The 22,163-nt window shown below is 46.9% G+C and overlaps 1 protein-coding gene across 4 annotated transcripts in view; it reads left to right on the top strand.

Moving 5' to 3' along the window:
- ikbkb (inhibitor of nuclear factor kappa B kinase subunit beta) overlaps positions 1–22,163 on the top strand; it is a 190,000-nt gene that overhangs the window by 129,414 nt on the left and 38,423 nt on the right. For all 4 annotated transcript variants that reach the window (XM_080217091.1, XM_080217092.1, XM_080217090.1 and 1 more), the window contains exons 3-5: positions 8,047–8,141; positions 15,558–15,675; positions 18,065–18,134. In XM_080217091.1, coding sequence (XP_080073217.1) covers positions 8,047–8,141; positions 15,558–15,675; positions 18,065–18,134 — 283 coding nt within the window. The remainder of the gene's footprint in view (positions 1–8,046; positions 8,142–15,557; positions 15,676–18,064; positions 18,135–22,163) is intronic.

Below are 22,163 nucleotides of genomic sequence, written 5' to 3'. Positions count from 1 at the left end.
AGGCAACGGATTCTAACCAGTTTTCACCATCATGGCTTGGTGGCTGATCTGGTGGAGTGAAAGCCTCCTGATTTTCATTCCATGGTGTAAAGGTCTTATAAGCTGTTTGTTACCCAGTTTGGGAATGAGAGCAAAGGGGTTATTTTACAATCCAAAGGTTTAGGCTAACGATCCCAAGTCATTTAACTCCTATTAAGGCAGCGAGGGAATTTAAATTCAGTGAATTCATGTGGAGGTGATGGCCGAGTGGTGGTATCGCTCAACTATGAATCCAGAAACTCAGCTAATGTTCTGGGGACCCGGGTTCAAATCCCACCACAGCAGATGGTGGAATTTGAATTCAATAAAAAAAATCTGGAATTAAGAATCTACTGATGACCATGTCAATTGTTGGAAAAACCCAGGGAAGGAAGTCTGCCATCCTTATCTGGTCTGGCCAATTTCACACTGTAGGGATTCCATAATGTATTGATGACTGTGAAACCACTGTTGGAGAAACCTATTGGGTTTAATAGTGTCCTTTGGGGAAGGAAATCTGCCATCCTTACCTGGTCTGGCCTACATGTGACTCCCAGAGCCGCAGCAATGTGGTTGACTCTCAACAGTCCTTGGGCAACTAGGGATGGGCAATAAACGCTGGCCCAGCCAGTGATGCCCATGTCCCAGGAATGAATAAAAAAATTAAGTAAATCTGGAATAAAAACATTATGGTAGTCATTCACGCCTTCTGTTCTCTCTATGGACTGCCATTAGCAGCCTTTCCCTTTGTTTTTGAGGTATGACTCATCTTTCATTCCCTCACCCTGCAGTATAAATATCTCCCACTTTCTACGCCTTTTAGCTTTGACAAAGGGCTCATTGGGCCCGAAACGTCAGCTCTTTTCTCTCCTTACAGGTGCTGCCAGACCTGCTGAGATTTTCAGCATTTTCTGTTTTGGTTTCTGTACCTATAATGGTGGTTGTGAAACTGCTGGATTGCCATCAACACCCATCTGGTCTACTTCTGTTCTTTAAGGAAGGAAATCTGCCATCCTTACCTGGTGCTGACCTACCTGTGACTCCACACCCACAGCAATGTGGTTGACTCTTCACTGCTCTCTGATACGGCCGAGCATGCCACTCGGTTGTGAAGAAGGTGGCTCACCACCACATCTTAAGGGAATGTGCCACCTTTCCCGCGAATGAAGTTAATAAAGATGAGGATGCAGTGCAGTGAGTGCCTTCCCTAAAGAAGATCAAATCGGCGTCACTGCATTATAGCTGGCAATCAGAAGCTGTGTAGCAAGTCCACAAGCACTCCTCCAGCCCACTTAAGTCTCTGCTTTGTGTTTGGCTTGATATTTCTGGTTAGGCAATATGTTAGGTGATTGTTCAGTGATGAGTTGTGAGCATCTACTGCATGGGTATTAGTGAGGGGGAGCTTGATATTTTCAGTGTAGTGATTTGGTATTGATATGCAGTGCCACTCGACTTGTTATGGTGCAGCAGGAGTAAATTTGTGGAGGCAATGGCCAAGTGGTATTATCACTAGAATATTAGTCCAGAAGCTCAGCTAATACTCTGGTGACCCAGGTACAAATCCTGCTACGGCAGATGCTGGAATTTGAATTCAATTTTTTAAAAAATGGAATTAAGAATTGACTGATGACCATGAAACCATTGTCAGAAAAACCCATTGGAGTCACTAGTGTCCTTTAGGGAAGGAAATCTGCCATCCTTACCCTGGTCTGGCCTCCACGTGACTCCAGAGCCACAGCAATGTGGTTGACTGCCCTGTGAACAAGAGCAGTTAGGGATGGGCAGTAAATGCTGGCCAGCTAGCGACACCCATGTCCACGAATAAAAGAAACATAAAGTCAAGGTTGAGAAAAGGGCCCATGGTCGACTGAGCCTCTGCCCTGCTCCGTAGTTCAGCTCAGCACTGCCCCTCCCACATCACAGCACTCCTTCAATATTGCCACTCCAACAAATGCTGTATTCCCTCAACACTGATGTAAACCTCTGTTAACACAGTGCTCCCTTCGTCCTGCTGCTCCGGCATTGTAGGACTCCCTCGGTACTGCTCCTCCAACAGTGCGGCACCCCCTCAGAAACGCACCGCGCCAACCTAGGTTTCGCGCGCAGATCCATGACGTCCTGTCCCCGAGGTGAGAGCGCTGCCCACTGAGCCACCGGCTGACACTGAGCTGACTCGGTGGAACAATTTGCTTTTTGGCCCTTCGGGGCTCCGGAACTGAGTCCAGCTCTGCCATTCCCCAACTCTCCCTAGTTTGAGATTAAGAAGGAGCAGCGAGGCTATCCTTGTTCCCCGGTGAAGCTACGGGCATGATTACTTGGCGCTGTGGCCCGAATTCTTTGGATTGAACTGAATAGGATGTCCCTTCATTGTGAGAGTGTAGAGTATTCGATAAACAGGAACAAGGTGTGTATAGCTTGTCGTGTACCTTCTTAAGAAATGGGACACTAGGTGGAAGAGGGGGGTCGTGTGTGTCAAATAAGCAACTGAATTTCATACAAAAAAAAAATTAGTTCAGCCGTCTGTTTGAGATACTCGGCTAGCTCTGTGAAGACCCAGGCTATAGATCCTTCAGTAGTATTGGTGGGGCAGTACGTGAGAGCATCATGTCTGCCAAGGTTCCTGCTCCTTATGTTGTCGCCCTCTTCTTCTAAGTCCTATGATTTGATGTGCCCACCCTAAGCGAGGGTGAATCACAAAACCCGACAGTGCAGAAAGAGGCCCTTCGGCCCATCGAGTCTGACCGACCACAATCCCACCCAGGCCCTACCCCCATATCCCTACATATTATTACCCACTCATCCCTCTCACAAGCATCTCAGGACACTAAGGGGCAATTTTAGCATGGCCAATCAACCTAACCCGCACATCTTTGGACTGTGGGAGGAAACCGGAGCGCCCGGAGGGAACCCACGCAGACACGAGGAGAATGTGCAAACTCCACACAGACAGCGACCCAAGTCGGGAATTGAACCTGGGTCCCTGGAGCTGTGAAGCAGCAGTGCTAACCACTGTGCTACCGTGCCGCCCATCTGGTGTCCTCTATCTTCCCAGACCTTCCTTAGTTGCTCTTCTCCAGCCTGCAGGGGCGGGCGACAGTTGCTTTATGAAGCTTAGAACAGGACCTTAGTCTCCCCTCCCTAGGGGATGTTGGATGGGTCCCTATCTCAGGGCAGCACAGTCGTTAGCACTGCTGTTTTACAGCGCCAGGGACCCGGGTTTGATTCCCGGCTCGGGTCACTGTCAGTGTGGAGTCTGCACCTTCTCCCCGTGTCAGTCTTTTTCATAGAAAATGTAAATCTATTTGTGACTAATAAATAAACTTTACTTTATTGTGGACATAACCTCGAAATGCAAACTGTCCTGGTGGGACAGTGTTGCGAAGTTAGGTAGAGTGATTGTAGATTGGAAGGTAGTATGTTGGAATTTGGTCTTGGCAAAATTGTAAAATGCTAGTGGGGGAAAGCATTATGTGGTCACATTAAAAGATGGTGCTTTTTCTTTCTGTGCTTAGAGATTTAAAATGCAAGTTACATGGAGTACCCAAACTGAAACATTTATATCGAAAGGCCAAACTGCAGTTTTTACTCAGACAACAGGCTTTTGAATTTAGCCAGTCAATTTGAATCAGGCACTTAGATACCAAAAACCTATTAAATTTAAATCTGATGATTGTCATGACCAAGAAGCAATCCTGTTGATACGTCATCACGAGTATAAAAGATAGGGGCAAAGAAAGGAGAGTAACTGCCACCTGCCAGAGCTAACAGCTCTCAGCTCTCTATCGCTGGCTCTCATAGCTTCATCTATGTCCTAGAGAAAGCACCATCTAGATAGTAAAGGTACCAAAGAAGAAAGAAGTTCCAGACAAAAGAATCAACAGAAAACGCCCAGAACATTCCAGAAGACACAAATCCTGGTTGTAATTTTGAAAGTAACTGAATTCTATCTTGTTAATGAGTGGAATTTATATTTATTGAAACAGTGCACCATGAGAATCTTGTTTTATTCAGGAATATTCAATAGTTAGAAGGGATTTATTCAGTTTGTTAATAATTTAGTTAATTTGTTCACTGTTAGTTAGATAAATAAATTCTTACCTGTTGATATTAGTGGGTGTCGGAGTTATTTTGACTTAACTACTTGGAGTCACTGAAGAGCAGGTTGCACCACTTCACACACACCTTTTGCAGATTATAAGCAAGGTACCCCACTTAGGGTATTTCGGTGTTAGGGGTCGATCAAGCTCCACTTTATAACAGCATTGTGGATGGAAACCTGGGGGCTGGGGGGCACAGCTTGCCTGGTGTCACGAGCCCCGATTTTAAAAAAAAATATATATTTTCTCCCCGCCTCCCTCCCCCAGCTCAGCTAACTCCTCCCTTCGCCATCACAAAGAGCACCACTTGGAGCAACTCTTTATGAATAATTCTAGGAAATTGGGTGAGGAAGAAGCATTGTGCGGCAGACTCTGAGAACCAGATCCTTCAGAATGATAGAGTGGTAGAATAATACAGTATTGTATTTCACATCTCTGCCAGCTCTTTCTGCTGTGCCTTCCGGCTGATTCTGCTCTGCAAACCCCTGTAAATTCTTGCCGTTTAAATATTTTTCTAATTCTTTTCTGAATGATGGGACCTGCTTCCACCACCCTTTCGGGCAGCACGTTCCAGATCATTTCTTTGTTTTGCCACTGGTTCTTTTGCCAATTAATTTATATCTGCGTCCTCTGTTATCACTAGAAACAACACCTGCTTACTTATGCTATCAAATTCGAGCATGATTTTCGGTATCTCAATCGAAACACCTCTTAAATTTCTCTGCTGTTCAGGAGAACAATCCCAGCTCCTCCTGCCCCTCGCATCGTTTCATCGTGGGTTGCCTTCCAGTGAAGCTGCTCTCTCCAAAGCCTTGACAAGCTTGACATTGAATTCGATGATCAGTCATGATCAAAGTGAATGGTGGAGAGCAGGCGTAAAGGGCCGAATGACCTCCTCCTGCTTCTAGTTGCTATGTTTCTATCCTTCCTGCAGCCTGATGTGCAAAATGAAACAATACATCCCAACAGGGGCCTAACTCGTGTTTGGTAAAGGTTTACTACAGTTTCTTAGGTTTCTTTTTTTTTAATTAGTGTCACAAGTAGGCTGACATTAACACTCTCTTATGGGCAGGACTTTCAGATGCCAGGTTCTCCTGCCCAGAGACTTGGAGAGTTGACAGGGAACACATTCCCACTGTCTGTGCCAGCTTTGCGGTTACTTAACTCTCTGTGGAACGTTGGCTGCCGGAGGCAGGACTTCCATTCCTCACTTGGGAATTAAGTTCCCACCTCCAAGAGTTGTTGACCAATCTGATTGGCTGGCAGCTCTGCCATCCAGCCACGCCAGAGGTGCCAGTGGCCAAGGCTGCGGTTCCCAGATTCCAGGTCCTGGAGTCAGGACTGGGTATAAGTGTTGGAGGGAGATGGGGGGTGGGGGGTGCAGTGTGATTCTCAATGGGAAGGAGAGGTGAGACCCAAGAAGATGGAGTGTGGGTCCTGCTGGAGAGGACAAGTGTGGGAAGAGAGCACGTACAGTGGATGGCAGACTTGTCGGGGGGGCAGGGGGTTGAGGCGTCCGATATGGAAAGAAGGGCATTGTGGGAGGCAGCCCTTTTCCCTCCCCAGGCCCCGAGCAGAATGATCTGTCGGGCTCCCCCCCCACCCCCGGATCATGAACTCCTCTTCCATTCCCCCTTTCCCCATCCCACACCAACCATGAACACCTCCTGCCAGCCCCAAAGTTGAGTTTAAAGTTTATCTGTTAGTCACAAGTAAAGCTTATATCAACACTGCAATGAAGTTACTGTGAAATTCCCCGAGGCGCCACGTTCCGGTGCCTGTTCGGGTCAATACACTGAACCAGCATGCCTTTCAGAATGTGGGAAGAAACCCATGCAGACAGTGGGGAGAACTCCATGCAAATTCTGCGCAGACAGTGACCCAAGCCAGGAATCGAACCTGGGTTCCTGGTGCTGTGAGGCAGCAGTGCTAACCACTGTGCCACCCTTGTTGGTCAATATTTGGCTTTGCCTGCCTCAATGGAAAATCAGAGTTTTGGTGGCAGGTGGTGGGGGGGGAAGGCATTTTGAGTCCTCCCCCCACCTCTCCAGATCAACCTAAGTCCTGCCCTTTGTCTCCTATTGATAAAGCCAAGCACCCTAAATGTTTTTGCAAACGGGCACTTGTCCTGCCTGCTACTGTAAAAATTCATGTACTTACATCTCTAGGTCTCTCTGTTCCATTCAGCCCGCGTTGCCTCCCTTTATTCCTACCAATATCTTATCATCACATTTCTCTGGGATAATGTCATCCACCACTTATCTGCTCGTTTTGCCAGTCAATCAGTGTCCTCCCAAAGTCTATTTCTAAACTCCTCACCAAGATTTCCAAGCTGCATATCACTTGCAAACTTTGAACTTATGCTCTCTACACCCAAATCCATGTCAATCTTACCTGTCAAAAGGAGTGGTTGTTCTTGTACTCACCCAGGGAAACAACACTTTATTCCACTCTGAAAGAAATGCGCACCCTCACTGCCTGTGCCATAGAACAGGACGGTGGCACAGTGATTAGCACCACTGCTTCACAGCGCCACGGACCCGGGTTTGATTCCCGGCTTGGGTCCACTGTGTTTGTGGAGTTTGCACATTCTCCCCGTTCTGCATGGGTTTCCTCCAGGTGCACCTGTTCCCTCCCACAATCAAAGATGTGCAGGTTAGGTGGATTGACCGTGCTGAGTTGTCCCTCAATGTCCCCGAACAGGTGCCAGAGTGTGATGACCGGGGAATTTTCACAGTAACTTCACTGCAGTGTTAATGTAAGCCTACATGTGACTAATAAATAAACTTTATTTTAAATTTAGCCACTTTGGTATTGTCCTGAGATGGATAGAAAACTGGTTGGCAGATCGGAAGCAAAGAAACGGCAGAAATGGGTCTTTTTCTGATTGGCAGTCAGTGATTAGCAGGGTTTGGCAGTGATCTGTGCTGGGACCCCAGCTGTTCACATTATATTCTAATGATTTGGTAGAGGGAACTGAATGTATTATTTCCAAATCTGCAGATGATACAAAGTTGGGTGGGAGGGTGAGCTATGAGGAGGATGCAAAGATGCTTTAATGTGATTTGAACTGGCTGAGTGTGTGGGCATCTGCATGGCAGATGGAGTATAATGTGGAATTATGTCGTGACAATAACAGGAAGACAGATTATTACTTGAATGTGTGTAAATTGAGAGGGATGGATACTCAGTGAGACCTTGGAATCCTTGTGCATCAGTCAGTGGAAGTAAGCACAAAGGTACAGCAGACAGTAAAGAAGGCAAATGGTATCTTGGCCTTTATAGCGAGAGGATTTGAATATCGGGATAGGGATGTTCTGCTGCGATGGTATGCGGCTTTGGTGAGGACTCATTTGAAGTGTTGTGTGCAGTTTTGGTGTCCTTATCTGAGGAAGGATGTCCTTGCTGTAGAGGGAGTACAGCAAAGGTTTACCAGGCTGATTCCTGGGATGGCAGATCTGTCATATGAGGAGAGACTAAGTCGGTTAGGATTATATTCACTGGAGTTTAGAAGAGTGAGAGGGGATCTCATAGAAACTTATAAAATTCTTACAGGGGTTAGACAGGGTAGATTCAGAAAGAATGTTCCCAATGTGGGGGGGGAGTCCAGAACCAGGGGGTCATAGTTTGAGGATAAGGGGTAAACCTTTTAGAACTGAGGTGAGAAGAAATTTCCTCACCCAGAGAGTGGCGAATGTGTGGGATTCACTACCATAGAAAGTAGTGAGGCCAAAAGGTTGTGTGAAATTAGATAGAGCTCTTGGGGCTAAAGGGATCAAGGGATATGGGGGGGAAGGGGGGATCAGGATATTGAATTCGAAGATCATCCATGATCAAAATGATTGGTGGAACAAGCTGGAAGGGCCTGCTTGTAGTTTTGATGTTTCCAATGTATTTGTTACCTGGGTATTTATTGATATTTTATTTTCAGGACACTGGGGAGCAGATCGCCATCAAGCAATGTCGACAGGAGCTGAGCCCGAGGAACCGAGAACGCTGGTGTCTGGAGATTCAGATCATGAAAAGGTAAAAGCCCTATGACCTGACCCTCAGTCTTGGCCTGGCACATAGTGAGGGGTCTGCCCCTCTGGATGGTAACTTGGATTCCGCTGCCTAGTGCTGAGAGCTGGCTGTGTTGCTTGCAGAGAAGAGAAGGGGTAGGGTAGGGTAAGAGGGAAGTAATTTGAGGGCGAATAAAAGACAGGGTGAGTGGCGCACCGGTTAGCACTGCTGTCTCACAGCGCCAGGGACCCGGGTTCAATTCCGGCCTTGGGTGACTTTACAGAGTTTGCACGTTCTCCCTATGTCTGTTTGCGTGGGTTTCCTCCAGGTGTTCCGGTTTCCTCCAAAGACGTGCGGGTTGGGTGGATTGACCGTGGTAAATTGCCCCTCGGTTTGCCTGTCTGTGTGTGTGTGTGTGTGTGCTTGGCTGCGTGCCCTGTGATGGGCTGGCGTCTGTCCTGGGTGTAACCTGCCCAGCTTCCTGTGTCTGTCAGGATAGGCTTTGACTCCCTACTTCCCTGAAGCGGAGTGAACGGTTAAGTGAAGTGAAGATAAAAGATAGGTTGTGTCGAATTCACCCGCTGTCAAGTGTTCAAGAGTGAAGACCAAGAACCCATTGGGTTTAAAAAAAAAAGGACTTGTGTTTCTGTCGCAACTTTCATGTTGTTGGAATATCTCAAAGTACTTTAAGGCTAATTAAGTACTTTTGAAGGAAGCAAGGCAGCCATTGTACACACAGCAAACTCCCTCAAATAGAAATGTGATCCTCTGTTTTTTTTTTGTCTTGTGGATTGAGGGATAACTACTGCCTCAGGATAACTCCCCTGTTCGTCTTTGAAACAGTGGCTTTGCATCTTTCATTCCATCCCCCACCCCTCGAGAGAGAGCAGGCAAAGCCTGGGTTTTAAAACTGAAGCTGGCACCGCTGACAGTGAGGTGCTCCCTCAGTACTGCACTGGAGTGTCAGCCTCGATCTTGGTGCTCAGCTCCTGGACACGGTGAAATCTGCTTCCCACTTGAGCCACCGCTGCCCCTTAAGAGCCAAGGGCTGTCTAGCGAGACAGGGGAAGGTGCTGCGAAGATTGAGCAAGAGGGAGAGGCAGACTGACAGGGTGCGTGCGGAGCACAGGACTCAGGAAAATCCGACCGGATACCAGAGCCAATAAACAAGGTGAGGGATAAAGGACGTTTTGAGCGACGCCTTTCCGCTGATGTGAAAACAGCGATGAAGCTGTAATATGATTGCCTGGTTGATGAGGAGGGTGTATCTGTCTTGCTGTGTGTTGGTTCCCCGGGGGGCGGTGAGAGTGATATTCTGGAAGGGGCAGGATGCCAGAGTAAATCTGCAAAACAATACATGTCCCCACATCAGATCAGACTGCCCAGCAGCTGTGGTGTGACCTGTTCCGATAATGTGCCAGCAACATGGGGAAAAAAACCCACAATTTATAGATATAGAAAGATATTGAATCCTACGCTGCGGAAGGAGGCCATTCAGGCCATCGAGTCTGCACCGACCACAATCCCATCTAGGCCCTATCCCACCTAGGCCCTATCTCAATAACCCCATGCATTTACCCTAGTTAGCCCCTCTGACATTAAGGGGCAATTTAGCATGGCCAATCCACCTAACCTGCACGTCTTTGGACTGTGATTTTCCTGTGAGTGTATTTGGAAAATGAGTCAGCAGAGAATCCCTCTGGTCTCAACTGCATCCCATCTCTCAGACTCTTGCCTGGAGTTGTGTTCACATCTGGGTTGTTTATTCTGGTGGAATAAAATCACAACACATCTGTAGTCCATATGCAAAGCAGGAATCCTGTTCGGAATTGAGCTTGGCTCCCCAGTGTTTACCGCAACGCGATTAAAAACTAAACACAACTGTCTTCGAGGCACGAAGCAGGAAATTAGTTCTTCAAGTTGCACAATGTCCAAACCACACTGGCCATAAATTAGCCTGTTTGGATCTTCTTTCCTTCAGAAGGCCTCCCATCTCTGGGTCTGCCTGCGACAGTTCTGCTTGCAAGCCCAAATCGACTGATCACCTCGCTTCCTTATTGGGATTGTTTGAAATTCTTCCCGATGATGCAGTGAGGGTCAGAAGATGACTCTTTTGAAGACATGCGCAGAGTTGGGTTGGGCAACTGTTAGACTGCAACTGGACCTGCGTCAGAGATGGCAGTGTAAATACCTTGATTGGTGCCTCTCCCCTACCTCCCACTGCCAACCTGTCTCCCACCCCCCTCACCTCTCCATCTTCTCGTCCTCGTCCTCGTCCTCGTCCTCGTCCTCCGGATGCATATGAATCAGGAGCAGGGATGGGCTACTTGACTTCTTCTCCATTCAGTCAGAACATGACTGGTCTGGACCCGAACTCTACATTCCCGTCTACCCTCAAATAACCTTTCATCCCCCTGCTCATTGAGAATCTATCTAGTTCTGCCTTAAAAATATTCAGAGACTCCGCTCTCGCCGCCTTTTGAGGAAGAGAGTTTCAAGGACAGTGAGGTTAGCACTGCTGCAGGGACCCGGGTTCAATTCCAGCCTTGGGTGTCTGTCTGTGTGGCTTCTGCATGTTCTCCCCGTGCCTGCGTGGGTTTCTTCTGGATGCTCCAGTTTCCTCCCACTTTCCAAAAATGTGCGATTGGCAATGCTTAATTGACCCTCAGTATCAGAGGGACTAGCAGGGTAAATAAGTGGAGTTACGGGGATAGGACCTGTGTGAGATTGTTGTTGGGGCAGAGTCGATGGGCCAAATGGCTTCCCTCTGCATTGTAGGTTCTCTGATTCTTTGACCTGGTTGAGATTGTGATCAGTGCAGATTCAATGGGCCAAATGGCCGCCTGCTGCACTGTTGGGATTCTACGACCCTATGACTATCAACCCTATATCCTGCACGCTCTCCTTTCCTTTTCCCCTCTGTACTCTATGAACAGTGTGTTTGATTTGTATAGCGCACAGGAAACAATACTTTTCACTGTATCCCAATACACATAACTGTAATAAATCAAATCAACTCCTGAGGAAAAGAGAATTTCACCTATGTCGTGACCTTTTGATTTGAAACAGTCACCTCCCAATTTGACAATCTCTGACAAGAGGAACCATCTTCCCCACATCCACCCTGTTTAAAACCCCCTCAGGATCTTCATGTTTCTATCCAGTTGCATTAGCGTTCTATTAACTTTCTTCATTTTTTGCTGTACCTGCACACCAGCTTTTTTTGTGACTTGTGGACACCCAGATTTGCTTGCCCCTCAGAGCTCTGCAATCTGCCACCATTTTGGTAATGAGCTTCTTTTTAATCCTTCTGGGCAAAATGGACAGTTTCACCCTTTCCCACATTATCCTCCATTTGCCTAATCTTTGCCCACTCACTCACATATCTATGTCCCTTTGGAGCCTCCGCATGTCCTCTTCACAACTCATTTTCTACATGTCTGAAGATCATAAGGCATAGGAGTAAAATTAGGCTACTTGGCCCATTGAGCCTGTTCTGCCATTCATTCTGATATTTTTCTCATTCCCATTCTCCCGCCTTTTCCCCATAAATGCTGATCCCCTTATTAATCAAGAACCTATCCATCTCTGTCTTAAAGACACTCAATGACCCGGCCTCCACAGCCTCCTGTGGCAGAGTTTTCCACAGATTCACCACTCTCTGGCTGAAGAAATTCCTCCTCATCTCTGTTTTAAAGCATCGTCCCTTTAGCCTGAGGTTGTGCCTCCTGGTTCTAGTTTTTCCTACTAGTGGAAACATCCTCTCCACATCCACTGTATACAGACCTTGCAGTACCATGTAAATTTTAGTAAGGTCTCCCCTCATCTTTCTAAACTCCAATGAGTACAGATCCAGAGTCTTCAGCCGTTCCTCATACGACAAAATCTTCATTCTAGGGATCATTCTTGTGAACCTCCTCTGGACCCTTTCCGAGGCCAGCACGTTCTCTCTTTGGGTACGAGGCCCAAAACTGCTCCCAATACTCCAAATGGGGTCTGACCAGAGACTGAGACAGCCTCAGAAGTACCACCCTGTTCTTGTATTCTACCCATTTAGTCTTCTAATCTTTGTATTCTAGCCTTTGTGCCACCAATAAATATAGCAACAAATCCAGTCCACAAGTTATCCAATGGCTTCCTGTATTATGTTGCAATCTTGCTCAGTGTTGGTTATCCCAGTAAGGAGTCTCACAAAGCCAGGTTAAAGTCCAACAGGTTTATTTGGAATGATAAGCTTTGGGAACGCTGTTTCTTCATCAGCTCCGAAAGCTTGCGATTCAAAATAAACCTGTTGGACGTTGTGAGACTTCTTACTGTGCCCACCCCAATCCAATGCCGGGATCTCCACATCTTGGTTATCTCAGCTTAGTATTCTCTACAATTTTTCCAAATCTTCAATACTTTTTTTAGAAAAGAACGAGCAGAGGTGTTAAACTGAAGAAGAGAAACCCACATTAGTAAGGCCCTGATGGATTTTTTTCCCCTGGGTTTTGCTTGTTGGAATGTCTTAGAGCTAAATCTTTGTTTCATATCAGTTTTAGTGTTGGCAGCCCCAACTCCAGATCCTAAGCTTGAGACCTCAGCTCCCAAGCCTAGGCCCTGACTGCATCCTGATTGAAGTCCAACAGGTTTATTTGGTACCAAACGCCACTAGCTTTCGGAGCTCTGCCTCTTCACCAGATGTATGCGGAATTCTGAAACACTCAGTTTACCGAATACTGATTAGAATGTGAGTCTTTACAACTAATCAAGTCTTAAAGATGCAGACAATGTGAGTGGAGATAGCATTAAGCATCAGTTAAAGAGATGTGTATTGTCTCCAGCCAGGACAATAAGTGAGATTTTGCAAGCCCAAGCAAGTCATGGGGGCTACAGATAGTGTGACATGAACCCAGGATCCCAGTTGAGGTCATCCTCGTGTGTGAAACTTGGCTATCAGTCTCTGCTCAGCGACTCTGCGCTGTCGTGAAGGCCACGTTGGAGAACGCTTACCCGAAGATCAGAGGCCGAATGCCCATGACCGCCTGGAGATTGTTGAGCGGTTTTCATTCATCCATTGTCATAGCATCTGCATGGTCTCCCCAGTGTACCATGCCTTGGGACATCCTTTCCTGCAGTGTATCAGGTAGACAACATTGGCGAGTTGCAAGAGTATTTACCGTGTACCTGGTGGATGGTGTTCCCACATGAGATGATGTCATGCATGTCGATGATCCGGCATATCTTGCAGAGGTTGCTGTGGCGGGGTTGTGTGGTGTCGTGGTCACTGTTCTCCTGAAGGCTGGGTAGTTTGCTGCGGACAGTGGTCTGTTTGAGGTTGTGCGGTTGTTTGAAGGCAAGAAGTGGGGATGGCCTTGTCGAGATGGTCATCTTCATCAATGACATGTTGAAGACTCCAGAGAAGATGTCATAGCTTCTCCGCTCCAGGGAAGTACTCTGTCCACCGTTTGTCTTCTGAGGAGGTTGGTGCGCACATTGTCTGCACCTTTAAGACTTGATTAGCTGTAAAGACTCGCATTCTAGTCAGTATTCTGGAAACTGAGTGTGTGTCTTTATATGTTCTGTTTGTGATCAAAACTCCCACTCACCTGATGAAGAGGCAAAAGCCCCGAAAACTACTGGCGTTTGCTACCAAATAAACCCGTTGGACTTTAACTGGTGTTGTGAGACTTCTTACTGTGTTTTCCCCCAGTCCAACGCCAGCATCTCTACATCGTGCTTCCTGATTCCCTGCTTGTTTCTGGCCTGCAGTTCTCATGTCTCGTAACAATGAGCACCTCAGGGCTGCATCCTGTTTATATTAGACTGTTATTAAATCTGCACTTCTATGAATAAATTTCTTGGAAAATACAGCTCGAAGCAATTAAAAAGGAAATAGCAACTGCAAATAGAGTTAAGCACAATGGGTGTGTGAAGTGCAAATGGACAAGATTGTGGGGTGATAGAACAGGGGCTTCTGGATGGTACCAAAACAGACAGAAATAAGATTCTATGCAAGAGATTTAGGATGGGAAATGTTTTTACACAGAGGATTAGAAGACTGCAAAATGGGTTTGTGATTGAAGTGGACTCCTCGGCAACATTTAAGAACAGGGTGGACAGGAAGATGGGGATCGAAGGATGTGGGAACGGAGGGCATTCCTGTGTTCAAAGGGACACAGTGACTCTGACAGCACATTCAGGTTCCCTAGACGGACCCCAGTCAGCAGAACCCAGACCTTGCACCTGACAATGCTGCCATTCAGTAGCTCCCTCTGCAGATCGGTGGCACAGCAGTTAGCACTGCTGCTCCATCGTGCCAGGGACCTGGGTTCAATTCCCGACTTGGGGTCACTGTCTGTGCAGAGTCTGCACATTCTCCCCACGTCTGCTTGGGTTTCCTCCAGGTGATCCGGAGTCCTCCCGCAGTCCAAAAGACATGCTGGTTCTGTGCTAAATTCTCCCACAGTGTACCTGATCAGGCGCCAGAGTGTGGTGACTCTCAGCTTTTCGTAGTAACTTCTTTGCAGTGTTAATGTAAACCTTACTTGTGACACTAATAAAAGAAATGAAGTTTATTAGCGCAGGATTGGCAATTAATCACTGGAGGCCACCCGCATGTCTGACCTCTGCTGGTTCCTATAAAAAACCATCATGAGTGCTCCCAAATCTCCTGCATTTTGACTCGAATCCTGTTATTCCTCATCCTCAAATACATTTCATATCATATCGTATAATCTGTAGCAGAAGGAGGCCATTTGGCACATCGAATCTGCATCGACAACAATCCCACCCACGGATAACCCCACATATGTACCGTCCTAGTCCCCCTGATACTAAGGGGCAATTTAGCATGGCCAATCAACCTAACCCGCACATTATTGGACGGTGGGAGGAAACCCACGTGGACACGGGGAGAATGTCCAAACTCTGGAACGCAGACAGTCACCCAAAGCCGGAATTGAACCCAGGTCCCTGGCACTATGAGGCAGCAGTGCTAACCACCGTGCTGCCCAAAATATATTTAATTATTTATGGAATCAACTTGCATCACCTTTGCAGGATCAAGGTTCTGGATCCAGACAACTCTGAATGGAAACACTTCTCATCCCCCATCTAGATCTTTTTTCAATGGTTTTAAATCTATGGTCTTTGGTGACTGACCCACTCACCAGAGGAAATAACGTTTCTCTGACATAGTCTACCATCATCTTGGAAACTTCTATTCAGTCTTAATCTTTGCTGTGTTCAAAGGAGAACCATCCTAACTCTCCCAAACTCTCCTTATCCCCAGGAATATCCTGGGAAATCTTCGTCCCTCGCTCTCAGAGGCCATCTTGCTGAAATGCAGGGCCCAGAATTGCCCACAGTGCTGAGGCTGTTCCAGTGATTATATTTATAGATTTTGATTTTGTCGATCTCCCCTCAGATTGGGTTGAACTCCTTTTTAATTTTACCCAGGTTGAACCATGTCAATGTCGTAGCAGCACGGGATGTTCCCGAGGGAATGCAGAAACTCGCCCTCAATGACCTGCCCCTGCTGGGAATGGAATATTGTGAAGGAGGAGATCTTCGCAAGGTTGGTGCTGAAATCTAGTATGGGCAGCTCTGTGTTTGACAAGTACCGTTAATGCTCATCATTGTCACCCTGACTGATAGTGACAGGTCTATGTGTCCCAGTTCTTCCCTTTTTTTTTGTTTCTCCGCCCTCGCCATGCTTTTCCCTTCCTCCTTCCCTATCTTTCTGTAACCTTTTTCCCTTGTCCTTCTTCATTAACTCCCTCTCCTTCTCATCCCTCTTTCTCTCCCTTCTTCATTTCCTCTCTTTTTCTATCCATCACTCTCTCCCTCTCTAGTCTCCCTTCTCCTTCCTCTCTCATCCTCCTTTCCCTCCTCTCTCTCTCTCTGCCCCTCTCTCCTCAATCTTCTCTCTCTCTCTCTGTCCCTCTCTCCTCAATCTTCCCTCGCTTTCCAGCCTTTCCTTGCCTCTCTTGTTGTCCCTTAATCTTTTGTTCCTTCCTTCTTTCCCTTTCTCTCCTTTCCCTCTCCCTCCTCCTCTCTTTCTTTCTCTGTCCCTCTCTCTTCCACCTTTCCATCATTCCCTTCCCTCTCTTTCTCCGTCCCTTGATGTCTCCCTCTCTCCTTCCCTCTTTCCCTGCCTCTGTTCCTCATATTTTCCTTCTCCCTTCCTTTTCCCCTGTCCTTACACTCTGTCCTTCTTTCTGCCACCATCTCTTAACTTCACCCTCTCTCTTCTGTCTCCTTTCCGTGATTGAGACGGGTGAGACAGAGGAAAGAGGCTTTGGATTGGGTCAGTGTTAGGTCGGGCCACTGGAATTTCCCCGTAACTAATTTCCCTCGTGCTCTGAGTATGGGGAAAATGAGAGAGTGGAAAATGTGCGTACTGATGCGTAGATCAAGGGATATTGCTGAGAGTGTGCCAGTTTGGAAATGGCATTGGGTTGTGAAGTTTGGAGAAAGTGTTTACACAGAGATTTCATTGTTATGTGACTTCATTCATGTATGTGGGCGGCCTCCCTGATAACTGAGGATGTGAGCTGTAGATTTGTGTGCACTAAACCCCATGCTTCAATACGATTGTTCCGTTCAGTGCCTTTGATGTGAGTAATCTTGATTCTTGCTTAATTTTCTTCCACCAAGTCCACTTTGTGATCATTCTTATAGCCATGAGTCTCATCACAGCTCGGCCGCTGTGAATCATAGAATCACTCAATCCCTGCATTACCCAGGCCCTATCGCCATGATGCTACACATTACCCATGGCTAATCCATCTAACCTACACATCTTGGGAACGTTTAAGGGGAAATGTAGCATGGCTAATCCATACCTAAGGTGCAGCACGGTGGCACAGTGGTGAGAACTGCTGCCTCACAGTGCCAGGTACTCAGGTTCAATTCCCAGCTTGGGTCGCTGTCTGTGCGGAGTTTGCACATTCTCCCCATGATTACGTGGGTTTTCTCCAGGTGCTCCGGTTTCCTCCCACACTCCAAAAATGTGCTTTTAGGCTGATTGGTGTAACAAATTGTCCCTAAATTAGTTTTCCCTCAATCTTCCCCAGCAGGCGTAGACAAAGGTCATAAGTAGAGGAGGGCACTCATAATGTTAAAATGGCGGCGCGGGCTCGTTGGGCCAAAGGGCCTGTTTCCCATTGCTGTGTTGTTCTTTGTTCTATCTGTGTGAGTTTCCTCTAGGTGCTGTGGTTTCCTCCCACACTCCAAAGATGTGCGGGTTATGTTGATTGGTGACACTAAATTGCCCCTTAATGTCAGGGGGATTAGCTATGGTAAATACATGGTGTTATGGGGAGAGTGTCTGGGCTGGATTGTGCTTGGTGCAGACTTCTTGGGCTGAATGGCCTCTCTCTGCACTGTTGGGATTCTATGATTCGATTAATCTATTTAACCTACATACCTTGGGACAGTAAGGGGCAATTTAGCATGGCCAATCAATTCAAACTACATATCTTTGGAGTGTAGGAGGAAATCGGAGCACCCGGAGGAAACCCACACAGACACAGGGAGAACATGCAGATTCCACACAGACAGTGACCTGAAGCCGGAATTGAAGCTGTGAGACTGTATTGCTCACCGTTATGCAACCGGGTTGTGCCCCTCACTAGGGTGACACTGTGGTTAGCACTGCTACAGCACCATGAAGCGCTGGGTTTGATTCCAGCCTTGGGTTTCTGTCTGGAGTTTGCACATACTCCCCTTGTCTGCAGGGGTTTCCTTGAACAGTGGCAGTCCAGAGACTGCCATTGGCAATGCGTGGGGTTAAGTCGGGGGATTGGGCCTAGGTCGAGTGTCCTTTCGGAGGGTCAGTGCAGGCTTGATGGGCCAAATGGCCTCTTCTGCACTGTAAGAATTCTAGTCAGGAGTAGCTTTGCCCCCCACTGTTTGTTGAGTGCATTTTCCACATTCTGTAACTTGTACTTCCTGTGTTCCAGTTCCTGAATAAATTTGACAACTGTTGTGGGATGCGTGAAAGTCCAGTGCTTAACCTGCTTATGGACATTGGTGAGTACAACAGATATCCTATGAAATGCATCATCTTTCCAGCAATTTGCTCTTAGAAAGAAGTTACAAAGGTTGTTGGTGGTTATCCCAACTGTTAACCAATCTAGAGAGCTTGATTTTAGGGCTAAAGGGATTAAAATATAACATGTTCCATAGGGATTTGGAAGGCAATGGTACAATCAGACAAAGCCAGCATGAGTTTACAAAGGCTTGACGAATCTATTAGAATTTTTTGAGGATTTAACTGGTAGAATTGACCAAGGAGAACCAGTGGATATGGTTTATATAGACTTTGAGAAGGTTTTTGACAAGATCTCACGTAACAGAATAGTAAAGCACATGGGATTGCAGTTAATGTCTTGAGATGGATAGAAAGCTGATTATCAGATAGGAAGCAAAGAGTTGGGTCGTCTTCTGATTTGCAGTCAGCGAGTAGTGGGATTCCTCAGTGATTTATGTTAGGACCCCAACTGTTCACATTATAGATGAATGATTTGGAAGGGGGAACTGAATGTATTATCTCCAAATTTGCAGATGATCCAAAGTTGGGTGGGAGGATCAGCTGTGAGGAGGATGCAGAGATGCTTTAACATGATTTGAACTGGCTAAGTGTGTGGGCAGTTGCATGGCAGATGCAATATAATGTGGATAAATCTGAGGTTGTCCATTTTGGTAACAATAATAGGAAGACAGGTTATTACTTGAATTGAGGGAGGCGAATACTCAGCGAGACCTTGGCGTCTTCAATGGCTGAAAGCAAGCGTGCAGATTCAGCAGGCAGTAAAGAAGGCAAATGGTATGTTGGCCTTCATTGCAAGAGGATTTGAGCATTGGGAAAGGGATGTTTAGCTGCAATGGTATTGAGATTGGCGAGGCCATATCTGGAGTATTGTGTGTAGTTTTACTGTCCTTATCTGAGGAAGGATGTCCTTGCTTTAGAGGGAGTGCAGCGAAGGTTTACCAGGCTGATTGCTGGGATGGCAGGTCTGTCATATGAGGAGAGACAGAGTGGGTTAGGATTATACTCACTGGAGTTTAGAAGAGTGAGAGGGGATCTCATAGAAACTTATAAAATTCCTAACAGGGTTAGACAGGGTAGATTCAGAAAGAATGTTCCCTATGGTGGGGGAGTCCAGAACTAGAGGGTCATAGTTTGAGGATTAAAAACTGAGGTGAGGAGAAATTTCTTCACCCAGAGGATGGTGAATGTGTGGAAGTAGTTGAGGCCAAAACTTGTGATTTCAAGAATAAATTAGATATAGCTCTTGATGTTGAAGGGATCAAGGGATATGGGGAGAAGTGGGGGGATCAGGATATTGAATTTGATGATCAGCCATGATTAAAATGAATGGTAGAACAGGATCGAAGGGCCGAATGGCTGCCTCCTGCTTCTAGTTTCTATGTTCCCATGACTAGTGGCTTGTATGGATGAATGAAAAGACTAAAGGATTCATTAAAGTAGATAGGAAATAGTTTCCTTCCATGCAAATGAGTCTAGAACAAGGGGGCATAACCTTAAAATCAGAGCTACTCTGTACAATGAGTTCAGGAAGCACTTTGTCACGCAAAGGGTAGTAGAAATCTGGATGGTTCGGTAATGATATTCAGGATCAGGGAGCAAAGATAGGAGACAAACTACAGATCAGCCACAACCGAACTGAATAGTCAGCAGGCTGAAGGGGGAGAATGGCCTCCTCATGTTCCTGTGCTTCACCAGTCCTCGGGCTTGTTGATCCAGATGTATCATTGAGTTATCAGCTCACTGCAAGGTGATGGAGGAGGGGGAAATGGGTGGTGAGGGGAGGAGGCCTATGCATATCTTAATTTAAAAACACTACTCACTCTGCTGAATCTTACAGATGACGGATGTTGCCAGCTCAGCCCGGCGGTCATGGCGTGGGCTATCGCACCCCACCCCGTTCCCTTCCTCTCCCTTGCCTGGTGTGTGATATCACCGGCGTAATCTCTCGGAGTGACTGTTCACCTCGTTGTCCCTGATGCCGGGCCTGTGCTAACTGGATCAGCGCTGCCCATGTTCCCTGATACTGAACTTATCCGTTGACATGGTTTCCTCTCAAGTCAGTCAAACAGTGGGTCATATGTCAGGCGATGTGAATTTGACTCTAATTACAGGAGAGTGAAGACCATGGTGTGTGGGGGGGGGGAGGTGGAAGAACGGTTAATGGGAGGAAGGAGGTTGTGACTGTCGCCTCATTTCCTTCTTCCTGCAGTGGAATTGGGGAATGAGAAACTCACGTTCGGTCTTGCTCTGACTCACTGATGCTGATTGTCAGCCAAACAACTGGTTCTGTGTCAAACTAAGTGCACCTTTCGGATTTTAGACTCTGTCTCTGTCCATCTCCCTTCCACTTTTTTATTTTTCATTAGAGAATCCTACAGTGTAGAAGGAGGCCATTAGGCCCATCAGGTTTGCACTGATCACAAACCCAGCCAGGCCCTATCCCCGTGCATTTCCCCTAGCTAGCCCTCCTGACACTAAGGGACAATTTAGCATGGCCAATCCACCTAACCTACACATCTTTGGACACTAAGGGACAATTTAGCATGGCCAATCCACCTAACCTACACATCTTTGGACACTAAGGGACAATTTAGCATGGCCAATCCACTAACCTGCACATCTTTGGACACTAAGGGGCAATTTATCATGGCCAATCCACCTAACCTGCACATCTTTGGACACTAAATGGCAATTTAGCATGGCCAATCCACTAACCTGCACATCTTTGGACACTAAGGGCCAATTTAGCATGTACTTAACCCTCATGTCTTTCGGACTGTGGAAGGAGACTGGAGCACCTGGAGGAAACCTACACAGACACAGGGGAGAACATGCAGACTCCACACACAACAGGGATCCAAGTCTCCAACTTGAACTGACCCTGACGCTGTGAGGCAGCAGTGCTCACCACTGTGCCACTTTGCCGCCCTGAATATTATTGACTGAATATGCGGTGTAAAATGTTTTGTTTTCCCTTTCATATTTGTGTTCTCCCCACCCACATTCTTCCAGGAATAAAGTCCACCCATGGAAAAGAATAATAGAATGAGGCCAGTGAGTGAGGGTCGCAGAGTGGTTCGCACTGCTGTCTACCTGGGTTCAGTTCCCAGCATGGGTGCCTGTCTGTGCAATCTGCACATTCTCTGTGTGGGTTTCCTTCAGGTGCTCCAGTTTCCTCCCACACTCAAAGATAGTTAGGCACATTGGCCGTGCTAAATTGCCCTTTAGGTTTAGCATGGTCAACACATGGTTACAGGGATAGGACTTGGGTGGGATTGTGGTTGATGTGGACTCAATGGGCCGAATGGCCTCCTTCTGCACTGTAGTGATTCTATGATTCTATTTTAAGATCCAGTCAGCGCCTCAATCATATACTTGCTCTGTGTATGAGCGTCTCAGCGAATCTCATTCCCTTTCCCTGTCGCCCTGTAAGTATTTTCCTCATTAGGTAGTGACCATTTTGAAAGCCCTGATTGAATTTGCTGCCACCACACTCTCAGGCAGCGCAATCCAGCTTCTAACCACCAGTTGTGTAAAAGCGTTTTCTTCCCCCGCCTCATGTCGCCGTTGCTTCGTCACTTTAAGTCAATATCCCCCAATTCTCCATCCTTTCACCATTGGGAACAGTTTCTCTCTGTCCCCACACCAGGGTTTGAACGCCTTCATCAAAAGCTCATGTCCACCTGTAGCACAGTGGCGCAGTGGTTGGCATTGTTGCCTCACAGCTCCAGGGACCTGGGTTCAATTCCCGGCTTGGGGTCACTGTCGGTGTCTGCATGTGTTTCCTCCAGGTGCTCCTGTTTCCTCCCAGAGTCTAAAAGACATGCGGGTTAGGTTGATTGGCCATGCTAAATTGATCCTCATATCAAGAGAGTAGCAGGGTAAATATCCAGGAATAGGGTCTGAGTGGGATTGTTGGTGCTGACTCAATGGGCCAAATGGCCTCATTCTGCACTGTAGGGATTCTATCTATCTCTGTTTTAAATAGACTCAATGACTTGGCCTTC

The sequence above is a fragment of the Carcharhinus amblyrhynchos genome, chromosome 34, assembly GCF_965287045.1.
Source record: "Carcharhinus amblyrhynchos chromosome 34, sCarAmb.v2.hapA, whole genome shotgun sequence".
Classification (NCBI taxonomy): domain Eukaryota; kingdom Metazoa; phylum Chordata; class Chondrichthyes; order Carcharhiniformes; family Carcharhinidae; genus Carcharhinus; species Carcharhinus amblyrhynchos.
Note: the sequence above shows the minus strand (reverse complement) of the source record. Positions and strands in the feature narration are given on the sequence as shown.